The 21,118-nt window shown below is 52.3% G+C and overlaps 1 protein-coding gene across 12 annotated transcripts in view; it reads left to right on the top strand.

Moving 5' to 3' along the window:
- KCNAB2 (potassium voltage-gated channel subfamily A regulatory beta subunit 2) overlaps positions 1-21,118 on the top strand; it is a 115,089-nt gene that overhangs the window by 75,314 nt on the left and 18,657 nt on the right. For 11 of the 12 annotated variants that reach the window (XM_075906454.2, XM_075906463.2, XM_075906457.2 and 8 more), the window contains 3 exons: positions 16,207-16,250; positions 18,586-18,623; positions 20,082-20,161. In XM_075906454.2, coding sequence (XP_075762569.1) covers positions 16,207-16,250; positions 18,586-18,623; positions 20,082-20,161 — 162 coding nt within the window. Of the gene's footprint in view, positions 1-8,753; positions 9,113-16,206; positions 16,251-18,585; positions 18,624-20,081; positions 20,162-21,118 lie in introns of those variants that run through there. The other variant, XM_075906456.2, reaches the window with a different exon arrangement.

Raw genomic sequence — 21,118 nt, 5'->3', positions numbered from 1 at the left:
CAAGTTTCACTTTGCTTAAAAACAGTTTGCAAAACCCGACATAAAAATATGCAAGTGGCCCAGCACACGGCCACTGAAAAATGGCTGATTTTTCTCAAAAATGGCTGATTTTGAATACAGGCAGTCCCCGAGTTACACGGATCCGCCGCTGCCGCTTTGCTCCCGGTGCCTCTGGTCTGCTGGGGACCGTCTCCAGCAGACCAGGGACACCGGGAGCAAAGCCGGGGAGGCGGAGGGGTCCTGCGCCTCTGAGGCTTTGCCAGACCAACCCAGCAGCACCCCAGCTGCTCTGCCCCAGGCGTCCCCAAGTCAGCCACTGCTGAAACTGACCAGTGGCTGACTACAGGAAGCCCCTGCCCTGGGCTTCCTGGAATCAAATGCTGATCAGTTTCAGCAGCAGCTGACTTGGGGATGCCTGGGGTTCTTAAGTTGAATCTGTATGTAAGTTGGAACTGGTGTCCAGATTCAGCCGCTGTTGAAACTGATCAGTTTCAGCAGCGGCTGAATCTGGGCGCCAGTTCCGACTTACATACAGATTCAACTTAAGAACAAACCTACAGTCCCTATCTTGTATGTAACCCGGGGACTGCCTGTATAAGTCTTGTACTTACATGTCAGTAGGGGTGTGAAACGGTAATTGTACTTGTACTTACATGTACAGTAGGGGTGTGAAACGGTAATTGGATAACTGGTACTAGGAGCTGCACTCCCAATGCACAGGAGTGGGGGGGGGAGTAGGAGCTGGCAGCCCCCTAGCACAAAGGCAGTGGGGCGGGAGCAGGATCCCGCTTAATGGGTTCACTGGTTACACCTACAGTAACCGGTTAACCCAGGATTTTACATCCCTAGTGTACAGTGTATAGAGCAGCATCTGGCACTGTGTGAAATGTTAGTTTGTACTGACTGCATTCGTGCTGTAGCCTGTTGTAAAACGGGGCAGATCTCTGAGCTGACGTACCTGCTGCATGACCTCTGGGCACCCCCAGGTATGTGTCCACTACCCTGTGGGACATGGGCGTAGTCCAGATTTCTAAAGTGCTTTGTGTGCTTATGGTTCCCTATAAATGTGTGTTCCAGCCTTGTCTCTGCAGTGGAAAACGCGGGGTTATGTGCCTTATCCTTTCCCTAGCATGCAGCGAATGTTCAGAGGAAGTCGTGTGGGAGGTGCTGTTAGTCCTTGCAGCACATTTGCCGCCCCGGCGAAGGGGCAGTGATAGTACCAGCGATCGGGTTGCCGTGGGTGCGTTCTGCGGGCGGGGCTCTCGGAGCAATCTGTGGAAGATGCCAGGAGTCAGGGGAGGCAGCATCAACTGCCCTTCGAATGCCAGCGTCCCAGAGTCCCGGGCACGGCAAGCTGGCTGCCGTGACGTCGCGGTCGTGACCAGAGGCCAGAGAACGTGTTAATGAGCAACGGGGAAGAAGGGTTCCGAGCGGAACGTGTCACTTCCGGGTGCATCCCGCACACTGGCCTGGGTCCTTCTCTGGTTTCCGGGGGATCCCCGCCAGCGTCTCTCCCGCGACTGCAGGGCGTTTCTCGGGATTTTGGTTGCTGTGGGCCCAGAAAAGAACGGGACCCACTGGACGCACTGCTGGGAAACTGCCTTGTGCTGCCTTTGTTGAGTTGGGGGCTCCTGGGAGGAACGGTTAATCTGGGATCGGGGGAGCTTCGCTCTGTCGGCACCGAACGCTCGTGTGCGGATGAGTTGCGGTTCTGTGTCTGCTTGGGGGCAGGGATGCCGTGTGTCGGGGACTGGGGGTGGTAGCCCTGATTTGCAAGGGCATGCGTCTTTTCCCGTCCCTCCCCAAGGCGGCTTCCTGCCATGATGCCTACCACAGATCTCCCCACAGATGATGAGCTGGAGGGCCTGGGGCCAGAAAGAAGGGAAGAGAAGATACTCTGGAAGTTTATATTTGGCTCTTTCCCTCTTCTGTCCCCCAATGTGTCGTTCATCATCTTAGACTGTGAACCCTTTGGTGCCGGCACGGTGTCTACTTGTGTGTTCGCGTAACCGGGGTGGGAAGCCTGTTTTGGGTCAGGGGCCACTGACCCAGAGAAAAATCAGCCGGGGGCTGTACACAAGTGAGAAGCCAAAAAACCCCAACGCCTCACTGACATGGCCCCTGACATTCCCCTCCCCACACTCCCGTCCCACACCAGAGTCTGGGGGGGGCAGCCTAGTAGATTTTGTGGGCTTCCTCCCCATGGAGACTTGGTGGGGAGGCTGGAATGCCAGCGTGGGCTTCCCAGTGCGGGGGGGAGCCCCAAGCCTCAGGCCAGATCCAGGCAAGCTGGGGGCCACATTCGGCCCCCGGATCTTAGCTTCCCCACCGCTGGTTGTAAGGCCTCCTCTAACAGGGCCGTCAGAGAAATAGTAATTAATAAAATAACTAGCAGTCTTGGCGGGAATGTTAACCCTTTTTTTCAGTAAATACTTTGCACCTCAAGGTCATTTAAATAGCTACCCAATGAAAGCAATTCTCCATCACCACGCACCTTGCACAGCCATTCGCCCCAGTGCAAACCGGGTGTAAAATGCTGCCAGGTCAGGATGGCTGTGTTTTATCCTCTGTGCACTGGTGTAAATGAGAGGTGTGAAAGGTTAGCTGCTGGGGGCAGGGCGCTGCTCCAGCCCCGCAGGGCCCACCGTGGACAGGGGCGCTCCAGCCCTTCCGGAGCAACCCATCTGCAGGTGGGGCATGCCGGGCCGGGCTGAAGCAGCCCCTGCCTGTCGTGGGCCCCACGAAGCTGGAGCAGCCCCTGCCCATGGCGGAGGGGCTGCTCCAGCCCAGCCAGACTGGAGCGACCCTCCCACCTCTCCTGCTTCCCCTTTAATTGGTTAACCGATGAAATGGGATTTTGCATCCCTGCTGTCAGTGATTTCACAGTGAGGATGTTCGGTGAGGCAATATCAGACCCTGCACGTCCAGATCCGTTCTCTCTTGGTGCCAGGGATCACTGCAGTGAGACCCGGTAGGGCTGCACTAGCCTTTCCAGCTGCTGGCCCTGTGAGCAGGGCTGGAATAGCCCCCGGGACTTGCCGTGCCAGAGGAGCCGTGTGGGTCCCAGAGGGACAGGGTGAGGGAGACGGGTTCTCTCTAGTGCTGAGAAGTGAGGCCAAGTCCGGATGCAGTCGCTGTAATAGTGGGACCTGCTGTTTAAGTGGGAGGAGGGTGTGGGAGCACCCGGCTGTACGGAGCTTAAAACAGCCCGAGCAGAAATGAAAATCAGTCATTTGGAATATTCACACAGAACTTTTAACACCAAGTTTTCAGTCCCAGCAGGAGCTGATCCCAGGGGAAGCTTTTTGCTGCAGGTTGTGATTCCTAGTGGGGGGAGAGGAAGGGGCAGGACTGGCCGGTTGGTTTTCTTTAGGGCTTTTTTGGTAAATGTGCTTTTGTTGGGTTTTATTATCCTGCATCGCGGTGGGGGTGGGGAGATTGTTTGTTTTCTGAAGACTTTGGGTGAAGTCACCGGCAAAACGTCATTCACTTCAGCAGGGGCGAGAATTCCCCCCTTTATCGTTGGGGATTTCTGATCTGGTTGCAATAGAATTGGAAACTGCAATCAAGGCCTGGCGGAGGATCTGAGTGGGATTACACTGGCTCAATTGTATGGATTAAGGATCTTCGAGGCAGAAGAAAATACCACTGGATGACAAGGTTTTGGGAGTGGGGCTTAATCTGAGTTCTGATTTATTTAACTGGTATTCCTGTGAGACACCCACGCACCCACACGCTTTGCTTTGTGCTTTAGAAACCAATTCACGTCATTCGATTGATAATCCGGTTTGTCAGCGTCATGCAACTGTCCTGGACCATGAGACTGATCCATCAATTATTTCCTGATCACTAAAGCGTTCTCCCCTTCCCGCTGAAAGAGGAGCTTCAAAATGCATCCGTTAAAAGGACTGCACAGGAGGGGATGCGGCTGCATGCCGCGGTTCTGCATTGGGAGGTATCGTGTTGCATTGGGAGGCTTTGAGTGGACTCTAAAAGAGGGCTCGTGTTTCATATTTGAAATCCCGAAATACAGTCCTTTAAAAACAAGATGAGATTGTGTCGCTCGGAGTGGTTGAAATTTTGCCTCCTGTTGGTCAATTTACCCCGTTTGGTGAGCCTTTGGGCAGGAGTCGCACAAGCAATACCGCTGAGTGGTGTATTGAATTAAATTAAAAACCAAGAGTACATTACAAGGAAAGAGACATCTCCCCACATTGGAATGCTCTTAGCATTTCTCCGGGGGCTTGCTCCAGCTACAGGCGTGTTTGGATATGGTGAGCAAGGAGACGTTCTTTCGGAGAGGTTTTATTTTAGACTTTGATCCGATTTTAAGAATTTTCCATAAGAGCCATCTTGCAGTTACGCCCCAGCTGTCAGAGAGAGCATACATAAACCGCGTTTCCAGCCCTAGCTAGGGCCTTCATGGCGCCCAGGATCCAAATCTGGCCCCTGCACCCTTTCTAGACTGAGAACATAAAGACAGAGAATTTTTCATTCAGGGTTAAAAGGATGGTTGTTAGTGAATAGCCGAGTAACCGTTTAACGGATGTGCTGATACTTATCGATTAATAGTTTCGGTTACACTCAGCTGGCTCCCAGGCAAGTGGCTTTGCAGAGCCTGCAGCACTGGTAACCGTGTAAGTACTGAGATTTTCAGCGGTTTCACGGTTACACTATTGCACGATTTTTAACCTCCCTTGTTAAGTCCCATAGGAAGGCGCAGCACAATCTGAGCGTGTGCAGGCTGCTGGCTCCGTACTCCGACAGCACCATGCAAGGTCGGCGTTCGGGCGCTGAGCTCTGCCGGCCAACAGATGCGTGGGAGGGCTGTGCAGGCAGCACATTCAACCCCTGTGGGGAGAAAGCATCTTGCCTGGTCGCTAGCGTGCCGACCCCGGACGCAGCGGCGGGGACGTTCCGCAGGGCTGCCCAGAGAGGGGCTGGGGGTCGGGGTGAAAGGGGTTTGAATCTGGAGCTGAACTACGGGAATGCCTGACTGCATGCCGGGATTCATTCCATGGAAGTAGCCCAAGCGAACCAGAGAGAGGGGATTCCAGCAGCCTGGACCCGCAAACACTGCCCCCGCCCGCTTTCCTTAGCAGGGCGCATCCCCGCACCCGTGTCTCCTGGGCAGAGTGGATCCAGTAGCAGAGCGAGTCGGAGCAGCAGCCCTTTCGTGCCAGGGCTGTGGGGTGGCGCTCGCTGCCGCGGGTATGGGACACAAGGGTAAAATGGAGGCTGTACAAAACCAAGCTCTGCGTTAGATCGGGTCTGTCCCTCCAGCTAATCTGCAGTCCTCACTCAAATGTTTACTTGAGTGTTCCCAGAACGGTTCCCTAGCACGGCCCCTCTGTCCTGTCCGGCTATCAGCTGGGCCCTGCTGCTCCTCCGAGGGCCACCGGATCTGCTCTGGGCATGGCAGTGTGGAATGGCCCTGGGCGTGGCAGCGTAGAAGTGTGGAATGGCTCTGGCCGTGGCAGCGTGGAATGGCCCTGGGCGTGGCAGTGTGGAGGCGTGGAATGGCTCTGGGCGTGGCAGCGTGGAATGGCCCTGGGCGTGGCGGCGTAGAAGTGTGGAATGGCTCTGGCCGTGGCAGCATGGCAGTGTGGAATGGCTCTGGGCGTGGCAGCGTGGAATGGCCCTGGGCGTGGCAGTGTGGAGGCGTGGAATGGCTCTGGGCGTGGCAGTGTGGAGGCGTGGAATGGCTCTGGGCATGGCAGTGTGGAATGGCTCTGGCTGTGGCAGTGTGGAATGGCTCTGGCCGTGGCAGTGTGGAGGCATGGAATGGCTCTGGCCGTGGCAGTATGGAATGGCTCTGGCCGTGGCAGTGTGGAATGGCTCTGGCCGTGGCAGTATGGAATGGCTCTGGCTGTGGCAGTATGGAATGGCTCTGGGCATGGCAGCGTGGAATGGCTCTGGGCGTGGCAGTATGGAATGGCTCTGGTCATGGCAGCGTGGAATGGCTCTGGCTGTGGCAGTATGGAATGGCTCTGGGCATGGCAGCGTGGAATGGCTCTGGCTGTGGCAGTATGGAATGGCTCTGGGCGTGGCAGCGTGGAATGGCCCTGGGCGTGGCAGTGTGGAATGGCTCTGGGCGTGGCAGCGTGGCAGTATGGAATGGCTCTGGGCATGGCAGTGTGGAATGGCTCTGGGCGTGGCAGTGTGGCAGTGTGGAATGGCTCTGGGCGTGGCAGTGTGGCAGTGTGGAATGGCTCTGGGCGTGGCAGTGTGGAATGGCCCTGGGCGTGGCAGTGTGGAATGGCTCTGGGCGTGGCAGTATGGAATGGCTCTGGGCATGGCAGTATGGAATGGCTCTGGGCGTGGCAGTATGGAATGGCTCTGGCCGTGGCAGTGTGGAGGCATGGAATGGCTCTGGGCATGGCAGTGTGGAATGGCTCTGGGCATGGCAGTGTGGAATGGCTCTGGGCGTGGCAGCGTGGAATGGCTCTGGGCGTGGCAGTGTGGAGGCGTGGAATGGCTCTGGGCGTGGCAGCGTGGAATGGCTCTGGGCGTGGCAGTGTGGCAGTATTGAATGGCCCTGGTCATGGCAGTGTGGAGGCGTGGAATGGCTCTGGCCGTGGCAGCGTGGCAGTGTGGAATGGCTCTGGGTGTGGCAGTGTGGCAGCATGGAATTGCTCTGGGCGTGGCAGTGTGGAATGGCTCTGGGCATGGCAGTGTGGCAGCGTGGAATGGCTCTGGGCGTGGCAGTGTGGCAGTGTGGAATGGCTCTGGGCATGGCAGCGTGGAATAGCCCGGCGGCTCGAGGCAAAGGCGACGCCCATTTAATCTCCTCTTGCCTTGTCCATGGTCTTGTCCCCCCTTTGAGTTAGTTTCAGGAGAGTGGACCCATTTCCGTGGCCGAGGCCCTTGGGGCCTGCCCAGAAACCTTTGTTGTGGCTGTTGGGATTGAGAGGTGCTGGCACATCTCTTGTGGCTGGAACACGCCGCCTCATGGCCCCTGTGGCCTCCCTCTTATGTCACATCTGTTGGGGGAAGAGACCTTATGAGTTTTCCCCCCTCGGTCCGAGCCTGGCGCTGCCAGCCCACCAGCCCCCCTCTTTGGAGGTCAAATTCACCCCAACCCCTTGAAGGCAAAGAATCAAAATAGATTTTAGACCAACCACCAGGCCAACGCCTTCTTGTGCAAGCCGAGCAAGGGGTGTAGGTTCCAGTCCATACAGCCCTGGTCTTCGGTCTTGGAAGCAGTTACAGGTCTCCTGGAAAGCTGCAAACGACACTTTGGGTTTTCTATAAACCGCACAGTGAATGCAGGCTGGGTCTCTGCCTGTAGGGCAGCATCCAAATGTTCCTACTACAGAGCTGGAAGGCTGACAGAAGGGTGGTCTCTGCTTCTCCCAGTGGACTGTCTAGGTTTAGCGGTTAGAACATAAGAACGGCCGTACTGGGTCAGACCAAAGGTCCATCTAGCCCAGTATCCTGTCTGCCGACAGTGGCCAGCACCAGGTGCCCCAGAGAGGGTGGACCGAAGACAACGATCAAGCAATTTGTCTCCTGCCATCCCTCTCCAGCCTCTGACAAACAGAGGCCAAGGACACCATTTCTATCCCCTGGCTAATAGCCTTTTATGGACCTAACCTCCATGAAATTATCTAGCTTCTCTTTAAACTCTGTTCTAGTTCTAGCCTTCACAGCCTCCTCTGGCAAGGAGTTCCACAGGCTGACTATGCGCTGTGTGAATAAGAACTTTCTTTTATTAGTTTTAAACCTGCTACCCATTAATTTCATTTGGTGTCCTCTAGTTCTTCTATTATGGGAACTAATAAATAACTTTTCTTTATCAGCCCTCTCCACCCCACTCATGATTTTATAGACCTCTATCCTATCCCCCCTCAGTCTCCTCTTTTCCAAACTGAATAGTCGCTCCTCGTCACAGAGGTGGAGGGCTAGAGACGAGAGGGAGCAGACGACGAGGGGAAAGGGAGCCCACCCCTAGAGAGACTGTTAGCGATCCGCGGAGCAGCTGCCTGCGGCACATGCACTCACGCCAACAGCTGTCTCTCTAGTTACTCTCCCATGGCAGCAGCAGCAACGTAACCCCTTTTGTTACTGATGAATGGCTGAACGGTTCCTGCTCAGCTCACTGGTTACCTAATTGACTTAGCCGTGCCAGGGAATCCAGCGAGCAGCCCGGTCACGCTGGCTTTTTGCTTTGGAAATCCAGCCCTGGGTTGGCAAGGAAGCAGCTGGCGCAGGGGTCAGAGTGGGGGGAGAGAGAAATTCCTCCGCAGGGCTCATGAAGAAGAATTTGGGGTCTTGGCGATGCTCTGATCTTAAACAAAGGGCCAATGGATGTTTGTGTCTCTAGCCAGCAGGGTCTGTGTGTCCGGGCTCCTGTGCATGTGGAAACCCGTGGAAGATTTGTACCTAGGGGAGGTGAAAGTCTGAGGTTTACAACGCAACAGAAATACCACGTGAATATTTATTCGCAAGCCGCTGTGTTTAATTCGTGGCAAACGGCGTCTATTGAACTTTGAAAAGCCTCTTCAGAGACACACAGAGCTGCCCCATCCCGCGGGGGAGCATGGAAAGCAGTGAATGGCAGAAGGATGCAAGCTGGGAAGTAAATGGATTTGACTGTCTTATTTCTAAACCCTCTCAGTTGATTGAGTTGTGTTTTTTCCCCTGCAGACTTTGTCCTGTAGCAGGAGGTTGAAATTGCAAGAGCTGCATCTTCTGCTTGCTTGTTCTGTAGTGCTTTTTTTTTTTGGGGGGGGGGGGGGGGGCTTTTCTGCAAACTCCAAATTCCTGGGGAAAACGCTTCCAGCCGGTTTCCGCCTTCAGCACTCGCGCAGAGAGGAGGCAGCACGCTGTGGAGCAGAGCGCTTCGCAGAACCTAACGGGGGAGGGGAGTTCTGCAACCACAACCAAGCAAGGACACTATGCAGGTTTCTTTTGTGTGCTCGGAGCACAGCATAAAGAGCCGGAGTGCCGACGATCGGCTGAACAGACAAAATGCCAGCAGCCCCAGCCTTGGCACGCGCAGCAAATTCCGAGCAGTGGCCATGGTTGCCCGGAGCCTGGGGCAGCTGTCGGTGCAAAACGCCCCGTCCTCCAGTGACTCCAGCGTGAAGCAGCCGGGGATGAAGTATAGGTATGGAGAAGGTGGCACTGTCCGTTCTGCGGGAAGAGCGTTCCTCGGCCTCTCGTGTAGACGCGTTCGGGTGTCGCTGGCTAGCAGGGAGGTTGGAAGGGGAGCGTGTATTGTCTGGCCTGACTCTGTCTATCCTTTCTCAGTGGTACAAATGCTGGACTCCATGTGCGCTGTCCCGCCGGTCTCTCTGCCTACGAGTCTGCGGACGTTCTGCTTTAGTACAACCTTGCCAAGGGTCGTTGTCTGCTCTCACACTGGTGTCAAACCAGAGCATGGCCCCTGCATTCCCTGGGGTTATTCCCATGTTACACTGGCCCAAAGGGGAGCAGAATGGGACCCTAAGATTGGGGTTGGGGTTCAGTGTTGCTGTTAGCTTTGTGGTTGCTGATTCTCAGATGTTCCTGGAGTGGGGGGTCACTTGAGAGACGCTCTCTGTATTCAGTGGTGTCGCCAAACACTTGCGGGTGTTTCCTCTTTTATTCCTTAAACCCCAATAAACGGGCTGTAGAATAAGAGGGGAGCGTGTGAGTCCTCCGCTGGGCTGCGGGTGAGCTGTGCGGTAGTGCTCTGAAATGTAAACAAGACGGAGATAAGTGCGTGCTCCAAACAGACGTGCACCAAGAGGCTAGTGTGTGAAACTGGCATGACACTCCAAGAGGGAGGAAGTTTTGTGTGTCCAAGATTAACATTCGTTCTGCGCTTCAGCTAATGCTGCCGTGTGCGACGCTTCCCTCAGGGTGTGAATAGCAGTGCCAGATACGTCGGGCAGAGACACATTGCTCGGGTGGTGTGAGGTCGGGATGGAAGCGATTCGTCGACAAGCATAAGCTTATCGGATAGTCGACTAGTCCCATGACTAGTCGCTTCTTCCCCCCCCCAGCCTCTATCAGAGGGAGCAAGGGAGGGAGCCAGTGCTGGGGGGAGGCAGCTTAAAAGCAGGGTCCCCTCAGCACCGTTTCCACAGGGAACAGGGGAGGCAGGCAGGTAGCAGGGACTGGGTACAAACTGGGAATCAGATGATTCCCGGCTCGGGCCCAGTCTGAGACGCTGCGCCTCTGCCGGCTTTTAATACATTTCAAAAGCAGAAGCACGGCGGGGGGGACACGGCACAAGCGAGGAATCAGCTGTCCAGGCTCGCGCGGGGTCACCCGGCTCTTAATACATTTTAAAGGTTGGGGGGGGACCCGGCAGGAGGTGGGAATCGGCTGTCCCCGCTTGCGCCAGGTCCCCCACACGGCACTTCAGTCTTTTAAATACGTTTAAGAGGCAGAGCTGCAGCAGGGTTAGCTCCTGGGATAACTGAGTCGGGGTTGGTCCTGCCTGGGGTAGGGGGCTGGACTCGGTGGCTCCTGAGGTCCTTCCAGCTCCAGGATTCTGGGATTCTAAGCCACGTGGTTAAATGTGACTCTCTGCTATCGCACGCAGGGAGGCAGAACTGGCCAATCTGGACCCCAGGCTTCCTGTACGTCAGACACAGCCTCCTGGCTCCCGGCCTAGCTGCTGTGAGGGAGCGCCTGGAAACTGAGACGCAGGGCGAACGGGCTCCCCAGAGCGAGGGGCCCATCTGCACGACGGCGCTACGGCGCTACGGCGCTGCAGCTGCACTGCTTAGCACGTCTGCTGAGCAGCCACCCGCCACCGGAGAGCGCTCTCCCGCCCCATTCCCCGGCGGGCCTGAGCATGGCCCCGTCCACGCAGCCGCAGTGTTGAGAGGGGACTTTTTCACACCCCTGAGCCCCGGTAGCCAGCGACTCACGCTGCAGTGTCTACCCACTAGGGGTGTTAAAAATCATTTAAACCGGTCACCGGCTCACCGCGTCGTGTCCTATCGGTGACTCGTTAACCGCTTGTGTAGCCTGGGGATGTACTACCGCCTGCCGCACTCTGCACTCCAACATGGAGCCGGCTGGCAGGCCCAGGCTCGGCACACACCCGGTCCCGGCTGCCGGGCCCGCTCTCGGGCTGCCCCATTGAGGGTCTGTATTTGAACTTGGAGCCAGCGTGTGCTGGAACTGAGCCTGCTGGCTGGCTCCAAAATCAAGTGCAGAGCTGCAGTGGGTGGGGGAAGCCGACTCCCAGGTGGGCAGAATGTAACGGGTGACATTAACCGATAAGCATCAGCTTACCAGACAACTGGTTAAACTCCATCATCCCTTGTACCTGCCCTCAGAGACCAGCCCTGCTCTGCACAGCAGAGACGTCTGGGTACGTCAACGGGTGTCTCAAGCCAGCTGGCTTTCCTGAGCAGTTTCTTATCTTTTCGGTTTTATTCTCTGAGGGTAAGTCTACACTTGCCCCCTACTTCGAAGTAGGGAGGCAAATGAAGCATACCGAAGTTGCAAATCAAGCCTGGGATTTAAATATCCCACGCTTTTGATTTGCATGTTCCCGACCGGTCGCCATTTTAGAAATTCACTAGCCCAGAGTAACTGCCCGCATCTACAGCGAGGTTCCTCCTGCAGTGAGGTTTACCAGCTAATTCGAATTAGGGGCTTTAAATCAGACTCCTATTTCACTGCCACGTGTAGACGCGGGCAGTTACTCCGGGCTAGTGAATTTCTAAAATGACGACCGTCCGGGAACATGCAAATCAAGCGCGGGATATTTAAATCCCAGGCTTGATTTGCAACTTCGGTATGCTTCATTTGCCTCCCTATTTCGAAGTAGGGGGCAAGTGTAGACGTAAGCGAGGTTCTGAACCTGATGCCTCCCAGGTCCATCCGGTGTAGCCAGGCCACGCGGTTGAGCAGACCTGGGGGAGAGCGAACGAAGGCCCGGCAGTCGGCGTGCGTTTTTCCAGACACCCCCTATTTGCAGTGTCATGCTGTTATGCAAATAGCTGTGGAAATCTATTTGTTTCTAAGGTTTTAACTCCAAGGTGAACTGGTTTATTGAGAGAGGGACCAGCGGGAGTTCTGGACACACAAGCAGGAGTCAGGCGCTCCTGGGGCGGGAATGCCAGCTGTGATATTGGCTTCTCCTGTAGCTTTGGGCGAATCTCTTCGTCTCTCCTCATGCATGTTCCCTTCTTAGAAGTGGGGTTAAGTTACCTGAGTCCTATTAATTAATATTTTAAAGCCCTTTTAAGATGGGGAGTTAAATTGTAAGGTTGTAAAGATCCTATCTGTTCACCAAAGTATATACTCATGTTATAGGTGTCATTTGTTTCCATAGAATACTAGGAACGGAAGGGACCTCGAGAGTCATCGAGTCCAGTCCCCTGCCCTCACGGCAGGACCAAATACTGCCTACACCATCCCTGATAGACATTTATCTAACCTACTCTTAAATATCTCCAGAGATGGGGATTCCACAACCTCCCTGGGCAATTTATTCCAGTGTTTAACCACCCTGACAGTTAGGAACTTTTTCCTAATGTCCAACCTAAACCTCCCTTGCTGCAGTTTAAGCCCATTGCTTCTTGTTCTATCCTCAGAGGCCAAGATGAACAAGTTTTCTCCCTCCTCCGTATGACACCCTTTTAGATACCTGAAAACTGCTATCATGTCCCCTCTCAATCTTCTCTTTTCTAAACTAAACAAACCCAATTCTTTCAGCCTTCCTTCAGAGGTCATGTTCGCTAGACCTTTAATCATTCTTATTGGTCTTCGCTGGGCTTTCTCCAATTTCTCCACATCTTTCTTGAAATGTGGTGCCCAGAACTGGACACAATCCTCCAATTGAGGCCTAACCAGCGCAGAGTAGAGTAGAAGAATGACTTCTCGTGTCTTGCTCACAACACTCCTGTTCATGCATCCCAGAATCATGTTTGCTTTTTTTGCAACAGCATCACACTGTTGACTCCTATTCAGCTTGTGGTCCACTCTGACCCCTAGATCCCTTTCTGCCGTACTCCTTCCTAGACAGTCGCTTCCCATTCTGTTTGTGTGAAACTGATTGTTCCTTCCCAAGTGGAGCACTTTGCATTTCTCTTTATTAAACTTCATCCTGTTTACCTCTGACCATTTCTCCAATTTCTCCAGATCATTTTGAATTATGACCCTATCCTCCAAAGCAGTCACAACCCCTCCCAGCTTGGTATCATCTGCAAACTTAATAAGCGTCCTTTCTATGCCAATATCTAAATCATTGATGAAGATATTGAACAGAGCCAGTCCCAAAACAGACCCTTGCGGAACCCCACTAGTTATACCTTTCCAGCAGGATTGTGAACCGTTAATAACTACTCTCTGAGTACAGTTATCCAGGCAGTTATGCACCTTATAGTATGTTTACCCTACTACAGTTTGTGTGTTCTCTCGCTCTCTCTCGCTCTCTCTCTCTCTGTTTAAAAACAAAAACAAAAAACACGTTGTTGTAAAACTGCTGTCAGAAGATAGTTGGGTGCCATAATGTTTCTGACCTGAGCGTATAAATTAGATTGAATGAGGTCACTGCTACTGCCACTTTAAATTATCGTGCCAATGTAGCATTCAGAATGTCAGCAGCTGCCTGTTGTCTAAGTGAATCATGTGTCTACAAACCTTGCACTTAGGGATTTATTTTCCACTAAAATGTGATTTTCCATGTTTAATGAGCCTAAAGAGTTTCATTTTTATGCTCTTTGTTGAGCTTTGAGTGTTTGCCCAGGAAACGAGTATTGGGTATCACAGGTACATGTCTTGAAATGCCCTTTTCCTTGTTTCACTCTGTCCTGCATAGTTAATTTGCAAGTTGGAAAATCTGATTAATATTAAAAATACCTGTTCAGAGATTTCATGGGTTGTTGCTTTTGTTTTATCCCTGCAGGTGTGCTGTATGCAAAACAGTACATTTTCTGTTGAGACTCACAAATTTCAGAGAGCTTTTGTTTTTCAGTTGGTGATAACTAAACATACTGGCTATGTCTACACAGGCGGATTCTTGTGCAAGATTCCACAGAGCGTCCACACTGCCCGCCCGCTCTCGCGCAAGAAGATTTACAATACGGCGTAGTAAGAGAGTGCTTCTTGCGCAAGAGCTACGCTCTCTTCTAACAGGTGTAAGCTCTCTTGCGCAGGAGCTCTTGCACAAGAGGGCAGTGTGGACGCACAGCAGGGGTTTCTTGCGCAAGAAAGCCCTATGGCTAAAATGGCCATCAGAGCTCTCTTGCGCAAGAGAGCGTCTACACTGCCATGGATGCTCTTGCACAAAAGCACATCTCGCACACAGCAGTGTGGATGTGTTCTTGCACAAGAACCCTTGCACAAGATGTTCTTGCGCAAGAACCCGCTAGTGTAGATATAGCCCCAGTGTCTAAGAAACAGAAACCTTTCCAGTCCCACTTTCTCTCTGTATTGTCTCTTTTGATATTTCTCTCCCATTTGGGTTGTAAAATTAGGAAAAGACTAATGTTACTTGACCTTATCAATTATTCTCTAATCCATCATCTGAGTAGGGGAGAAGTCATCTTCTCTTCCTCCTTTAACTAAATAGCTTCTCAATCCGTGTCCATTAATTTGGGGGGTTAGAATGGGTAACACCTATCTTTTGCTTTCGTTGTTTTAGTATCCAGGATGGTCTCTATAACACTTAGCCCTGAGCAGGGAACTGGGCTAGATAACCTAACAAAGTCCCTTCTAGTTCTACATTTCAGTGATTCTTTGTGCTGCTGATTTTCATTCTTTCATTTTTATCCATTTGTCTTCAAATCCAGTGTATTCCTGATTTTTACCTTGTGTTTATAGCTCTCTTCCTCATTGTTATTTCAATCCCTACCATGTTCTCATTACCTTCTTGCTTTGCTTTTGTTTTGCTCTGTCTTTTTCCTAGGTTTGAATTTGGCCACCCAAAGCTCTTTAGAGTCCTGCGACCCAGGTTGATAGGTTTGTGGGTGGGGGTTCCCAGCCACCAGGTCATCTCAGAACAGTTACACTAGCTGTCTGATTCAGGTAAATTCAGCTGTCCTCATTCACAATCTGTCTGTCTGTGCATCTTCTGTCGGTGCTAACTCAATTCTTGTAACTCACAGATGTGCCGCAGGCTCTTCGATCCAAATTATTCAGGGGGTTACATATGTCCTTGTATGAAGGGGACTAGTGTAATCATAGTACAGGTTAAGCCTCTCTGGTCCAGCAGCATCCGTGGTCCGGCAGGATGTTAGTTAACTGGATCTCCACTTAGCATGGGGGTGGCCAAGTTCCTCGTGGTCCCATAAAGTTTGTTTGCAGCCACCACTCCTGGCTCTCAGTGTTCTGGGCTGTTATTTAGCCCTCAATATTTTCTAAGAGCCCAGTAAGCAGTGGCAGCGTTGGTAAAGCTGCTAGACAATATTGACCGCCCGTGGTTTGGCAATGGCCAGGTCCCAAACGTGCCGGACTAGAGAGGTTCAGTCTGTAGCTTGTGGTTTTATATGTTTGATGGCCAACATGAGTTTGGTTAGTTGGTTGCAAGACGGTTGTTCAGTGTCATGCCAATAACCACTACTGACTGGTTGTGTTTGCATGGTCTTTAGAGTGCGTCCTTCATAAAAACCTTAACAATGCCCCTAATTTCCAGAGTTCCACTTTCTCAACTCAGTACGAAGACTAAATAGTCCCATAGGCGCAGCTCGCAAACCCAGACCACCACCACTGCCAGAAAGCATGTCGGGGTGGGGATCAGGGGTTGGGAAGAATGGGATCATAAAACTGTCATTAAATTTTTACTGAAATGACCTTCCAAGAGGGTAAAAGTTATCTTTTATTTATTTGATTTAAAATGGCATTGCCTTTTTTCGACAGTCGGGAGGTCTCGCTTCCTCTCGCTATACATGCGCGTACGTAGCTGCAGAATTTCCTGGTAGTGAAGACCGTCATTTCCTGATCAGCAGTTCAGGGGAAGTGTTACAAGCGGCAGCGCCGCCGTGGTGCCTGGGGACTACAGCGTACTCGCGATTCATCCAAAGACACAGGCTTAACCACAGGCTTCCCGTACGCGGCGCTGCATGTGGAGTGCATCTGAAGGGCACCAAAACCCCTGTCATTCTGCGTGTCGCCGTGGAAGCGAATGTCCCAGTGGTGGTTGCCGGTCGACAGGGACTGGTGAGGCCCCGCACAGCGCCTGTCCCGTGTAGCTCTGGCATGCTCCGTGTCGGCTGTTTCCGGCAGTGGCTAAATGGTGTTTCTCTTTTTCAGAAATCTTGGGAAATCGGGGTTGCGAGTGTCCTGCCTTGGCCTAGGTAAGTGACTCCATCTTCGGGTGCGCTCCCATCCCTCCCCGGTGTCCTCTGGCAAGCAGCCGTCTTTGTGGGGATTTCTTTCCCGCCGTTACTGAAGCAAGCGACAGGCTCCCAAGTGGAGATCGCAGGGGTAGGATGCTGCACCCCCGGGATGTTAACGAGCGATCGATTAACTAATCGAACAGTCTGGGGGATTTCCGCTGCCTGTTCAATCAGATAAGGACTAGCACACGTTCCGCCTTTGAAATGTACAAGGGGCCCAGCAGGGGCCCTTGTACATTTCCCATGGAGCTGGAGCTGGAGGGAACCAGCTTTTAAGCCGGCTCCCCCCAGCACCCCCTCGCCTCCCCCCTTTTGCTGCCTTTTTGTGATAGAGGCAGCAAGCGAGGGGAAGCGACTAGTTGATTAGTCACTTACATCCCTACTGCGCCTGTGGGCATCTGTCAGGGCAATGTTCCACTGATCCCATGTAGCGTTAAAAACGGGGGCCCTGAACTAGGGGCGTAAAATCCCATTTAATTGGTTAATCGGTGAAACATTATGTTTAACCAGTTAACCGATTAAAGGAGCCCAGGGGGACTGCTCCAGCCTGGTGGGGCTACAGCAGCCCAGCTGGAGCAGCCTCCTGCCATGGACATGGGTTGTCCCTGCCTGTGGTGGGTGCATCAGCCCCTACTGGATAACCGGACCCGGTAAGCCTCGCACATTACGGGTGAGGCCTACCAGATAACCACTGACATCTCTATCCCGAACCTGGATCCAGCATTTCCCTGCTAACTGCTGGTTCCTGAGCAACCAGATTTCTGTTCTGTCCTAACCCTCGGCGTCTCCCCCTGTCGGTCTGGATCGTGGCCTCCCAGACTAGCATGATCACCAGGCTCTGAAGTCCTCCTGTGCACGTAGGGCTCTGTCCCGGATTGCTTTTCTGAATTCAGATGCATGGCGGTGGCAGGTTTACTTGGGCTGGGTTCACCAACAGGCATCTCTTTGTATCTCAAGAGTGCCAGGTGCTCATGCTGTTTTGAAGTACGTGGAAAGAACCTTTTGTGCATTTGCTGCACAGGATTGTCGAGCGCTTTGGCACGGCGCGCATCACAGTAGAATTTGGCTTGCAAAGACACCAGCCCTCAGTGAGGACAAAGGCCACCCTCCATTTAAAGCTCGGCCATGACCTGCAAAGGACAATTGGGCAACCTCGGGCTTCTTTGTGATGTATGAAACAAATTGGCCAGGTGGGGGAATGGAGTTCTGCTTCTTCGGTGCTTCTGGGTAACCACTCTCCAGAGTAGCACAGATACGGCAAATCTGCACCGAGGAGATGGCAAACAGATGAACTCTTGCAGGTTCCAGATCTGGTGGTTCGTGCTGTAACGTCAGGCAGAGGGGTCTTCACATGCAGACTCGTCTCCATTAGCAGTTGGGAAGTGGTTTGGTCGGCTCTTCCCTCCAGGTGGTTGGCTGGGGAGTTGCAAATGGCTGGCAAGGGTGGAAGTACAATGCTCCATCCCGGTTTGGAGAGAGGACTTGACCTGGCAAGAAGGTGCTGGAGAGCCCTAGCAGCTGGTACCCTGGAGCATCCATCCAGGTGACAAGTCTTCTGCCCGAGTTGGGCAAACACAATGAGAGAAAGAGGCAGACCGTCTAAGGGTGTGTCTACACAGCAAAGATATTTCGGAGTAACGGCCGTTATTCCAAAATAACTATGTGAGCGTCTACTCGGCAATTCCATTATTGCGAAATAATTTTGAAATAACGCACGGCTCATTCCGACATCTCTAAACCTCATTCTACGAAGAATAACGCCTCTTCCGAAATAGCTATTTCGAAATAAGGCCCGTGTAGACGCTCCACTGCTGCTATTTCGAAATAGTCCCTCACCAAGGCCCTTTTAAGTGATTCCTCCTGGGGCTCTAAATCGAGAGAGCACGTCTACATTAGGGAAGCCGGCCTCAGACCCATTTTGAGGCTATTCTGAAATAAGCTATTTTGGAATAACTGTTCCAGAATAGCTTCTTCCGAAATCACTGTGCAGTGTAGACGTAGCTTAAGTGACCCACGAGAGAAAGGAGGGCCCTGAGATGCGGGTTCAGTCCCCCATCCCAAGGCTCTGGGCAGGGATGTTTCACATCTCAGAAGGCAGATCAGTAGGGCCACATTGGTGCTGCCTAGCTAGCTGCCTGTGTTTGGGTTGGTCCCGTGTTTCTCCGTTAGTGACCTACAGACTAATTGGCTCTGGAGCTCCCTTTTCCGTGTCTTCAGTGCCGTTCAGAGCAAAATGAAAGTTGCATGTGTTTTGCGTTTGCAGAATGAGTATTTTCCTTCTTTCCCTTTATAGGAACATGGGTGACATTCGGAGGGCAGATTACAGACGAGGTGAGATTTGTCCCGTGTTTTACCCTGCCTACTCCATAAGTCAAAGACACCATTCCTGTTTCAGTCTCCGTTTGCTTCTGAACACTATTGTGTTGTAAATCAGTGACAGGAGAGTCAGGACTCTAGTTCTGCCTGTTGTCTTAAGTCACTTCAAAACCATCTACCAATGTCATGGGAAATCTTCATAATGCATAACGATTCCATATGATTTGCCTATTTTCACTACAGAGATGCCTAACTATTCCGGTTCGTCTGACATCTTTCAAGTTGCTTTTCAGATTAGCTAGATTCATGGTTATGATAAAGGCCAAAAGAAACAAAATGTAGCCTTTCCTTGGCTAATTATTATCCACCAGGACTAGTACTTACTGCCGAGCAAAGAATTTGTAGGTCATCATTGGTTTGCATTTCGTTTGTTTTTGGAAATTATTCACCAAATATTTTTCACAATTGTTCCGGGAGTAGTTTGCTCATGAGTTGCTTGTTCCAACTACCTGACGTTCAAAACTTGAAGTGCATTGGTTAGTTTGACTGGACACACGGGTCACGTGGTAGTTTTTCTGATACCTGACTCGGTGAGTGTAAGTGTTAGCACCAGCCTTTCTTTACTAAAAGTTGTGTGTGAGGGCTCGAAATTCATCTTGAGCACATAGTCTCAAATTACTTTCTACAAACACCCGAGTCTGTAAACAGATTTGCTGTGGTAAACACAAACACTGCTGAATTTATCACCTGATTTTTATTCCAGCAAACATTCCCAGAAACCAGGTACAGCTCTGTCACATTGTACAAGGGCGTTGGGACGTGCATCTCATGGGGATGTGACGTTTTTCAGTTGGGTTGTTTCTGTGAAGCCAGACTCTTTCAGAAGATGTAGTCAGTTCATGGTAATATTTCTGAAACACATGCTGCAGCTGTATTCCTTCCTGGTAATACAGATTAGAAGGCAACTTTATAGCCGTGGGTTCAGGACACGTTTTCCATTCTGTTCAGTAAGTATGTGCAATGCAATATTTCCATCACAGTTCTCCCGAGCCAGCAGATGTCCACTGTAGTCTGAACTAATATCCTGGAATCAGGTTTCTGAACACTGGATTATAAAACTGGGAGGAGGAAAATCACATTGCAGTGTGTATTTAGGATCCCTCTTCTATATTCATAAACTACCGAGTGCCTGCTGATATGGGACAAAACACACGGTACAGAAAAATGCATCACGTGCAATTTGCGTAGTATTTCCGCACGGTGAGGCCAACCTTTTCAAAGCTGGCTGCCTAAAGTTAGGCATTGAAATAATCAGATCAACGACTTACAGGGTCAGCTGTAGGCAGCTAATAAGCGGTTACCGTGGGCTGTGTGACACGTACGTTTTGTTGATCGGCTGCTCGTGCCAAGGGGTTTTGGGCTCCTGCTGTCTAGGATGGGCTCGCCGTAAACGTTACAAATGTCTCTTTGCAGATGGCAGAGCAGCTGATGACTTTAGCGTACGACAATGGCATTAACCTGTTTGACACAGCAGAGGTCTACGCTGCCGGGAAGTAGGTACCTTCTACGCTTCTAACCAGGGGATGCAAGTAGAGATGAGCTGCCCCCATGTCCCTTGCCTGGACAAAGCGAATTGCTAAGGAACCGAGGGGGGGTGATTGAACCGATAAATGGGACCCCGCTCGGAAGAACTGGAGATTCAGAAGGCCGAGGTTTTCAGGGGATCTGGCTTGTGCAAATGGATGGGCAATGGTGTTTGGGTTGCTATCACTAGTGTAACAGGCGCCGACTTTGCCCAGCACTTTACAGGTGTCACCGGGACCAAGCAAAATGAGGGTCTGCGGCCAGCCCGAGAGGGGTGCCATAGATTCCATCAATGACAAGCCACTGAGCCGGTCTCCGTTGTTAACAAAATGTCACTGCCTGCTGCGGATGGAAACACAATAGACGAGGCAGAGGCCTCGTGCCGGCTCCCACCAGGCTCCTGTGGCATTTGCGGGCGCATTGCTAGCAGGGGCTCCGAATCCGGCTGTGTGCCACCGGGCCGGGCTGGCCGGTCTCTTGCCTTTGTGTGCGACAGCCTGGGCCAGCAGGGGCCCGGGGGTTGGGCAGCCCCATCCTTTCCACATCTCTCAGAATTTTCCATGGCTCGTTTTTAGTAGAGGGGAGAATGCTGGAGCCGTGGGATGCGGGAGGAGGGGGGTGTTTGCTGTGCAGTGTCGAAGAGGAGAGCGATGCAGGGCACACATGGCGACAGCAGTGCAGCAGGAGCAGTGCAGGGCGCATTTGATCTGCGGCAAAGCCTGTGAAGTGGGAACGTCCTCGTCCTTCCTAGCTCAGAGCAAGCTGGCCGTCTGGGTGAGCTGCACCCAGAACGATTAAACTGAGCACTTGGGCGACCACCCAGGAGAGATTCAAATGCTGCCCAGCTGATCAGCAAAGTGCCCACGGCTGGCAGCTTGTTTCTACTGCTGGTGCACATCCGCACATGCTTTGGTGCACATAACAAA

The sequence above is a fragment of the Pelodiscus sinensis genome, chromosome 24 (genome assembly GCF_052426305.1).
Source record: "Pelodiscus sinensis isolate ZL-2025 chromosome 24, ASM5242630v1, whole genome shotgun sequence".
Taxonomy (NCBI): domain Eukaryota; kingdom Metazoa; phylum Chordata; order Testudines; family Trionychidae; genus Pelodiscus; species Pelodiscus sinensis.
This window is presented reverse-complemented; position numbering and strand designations above follow the sequence as displayed.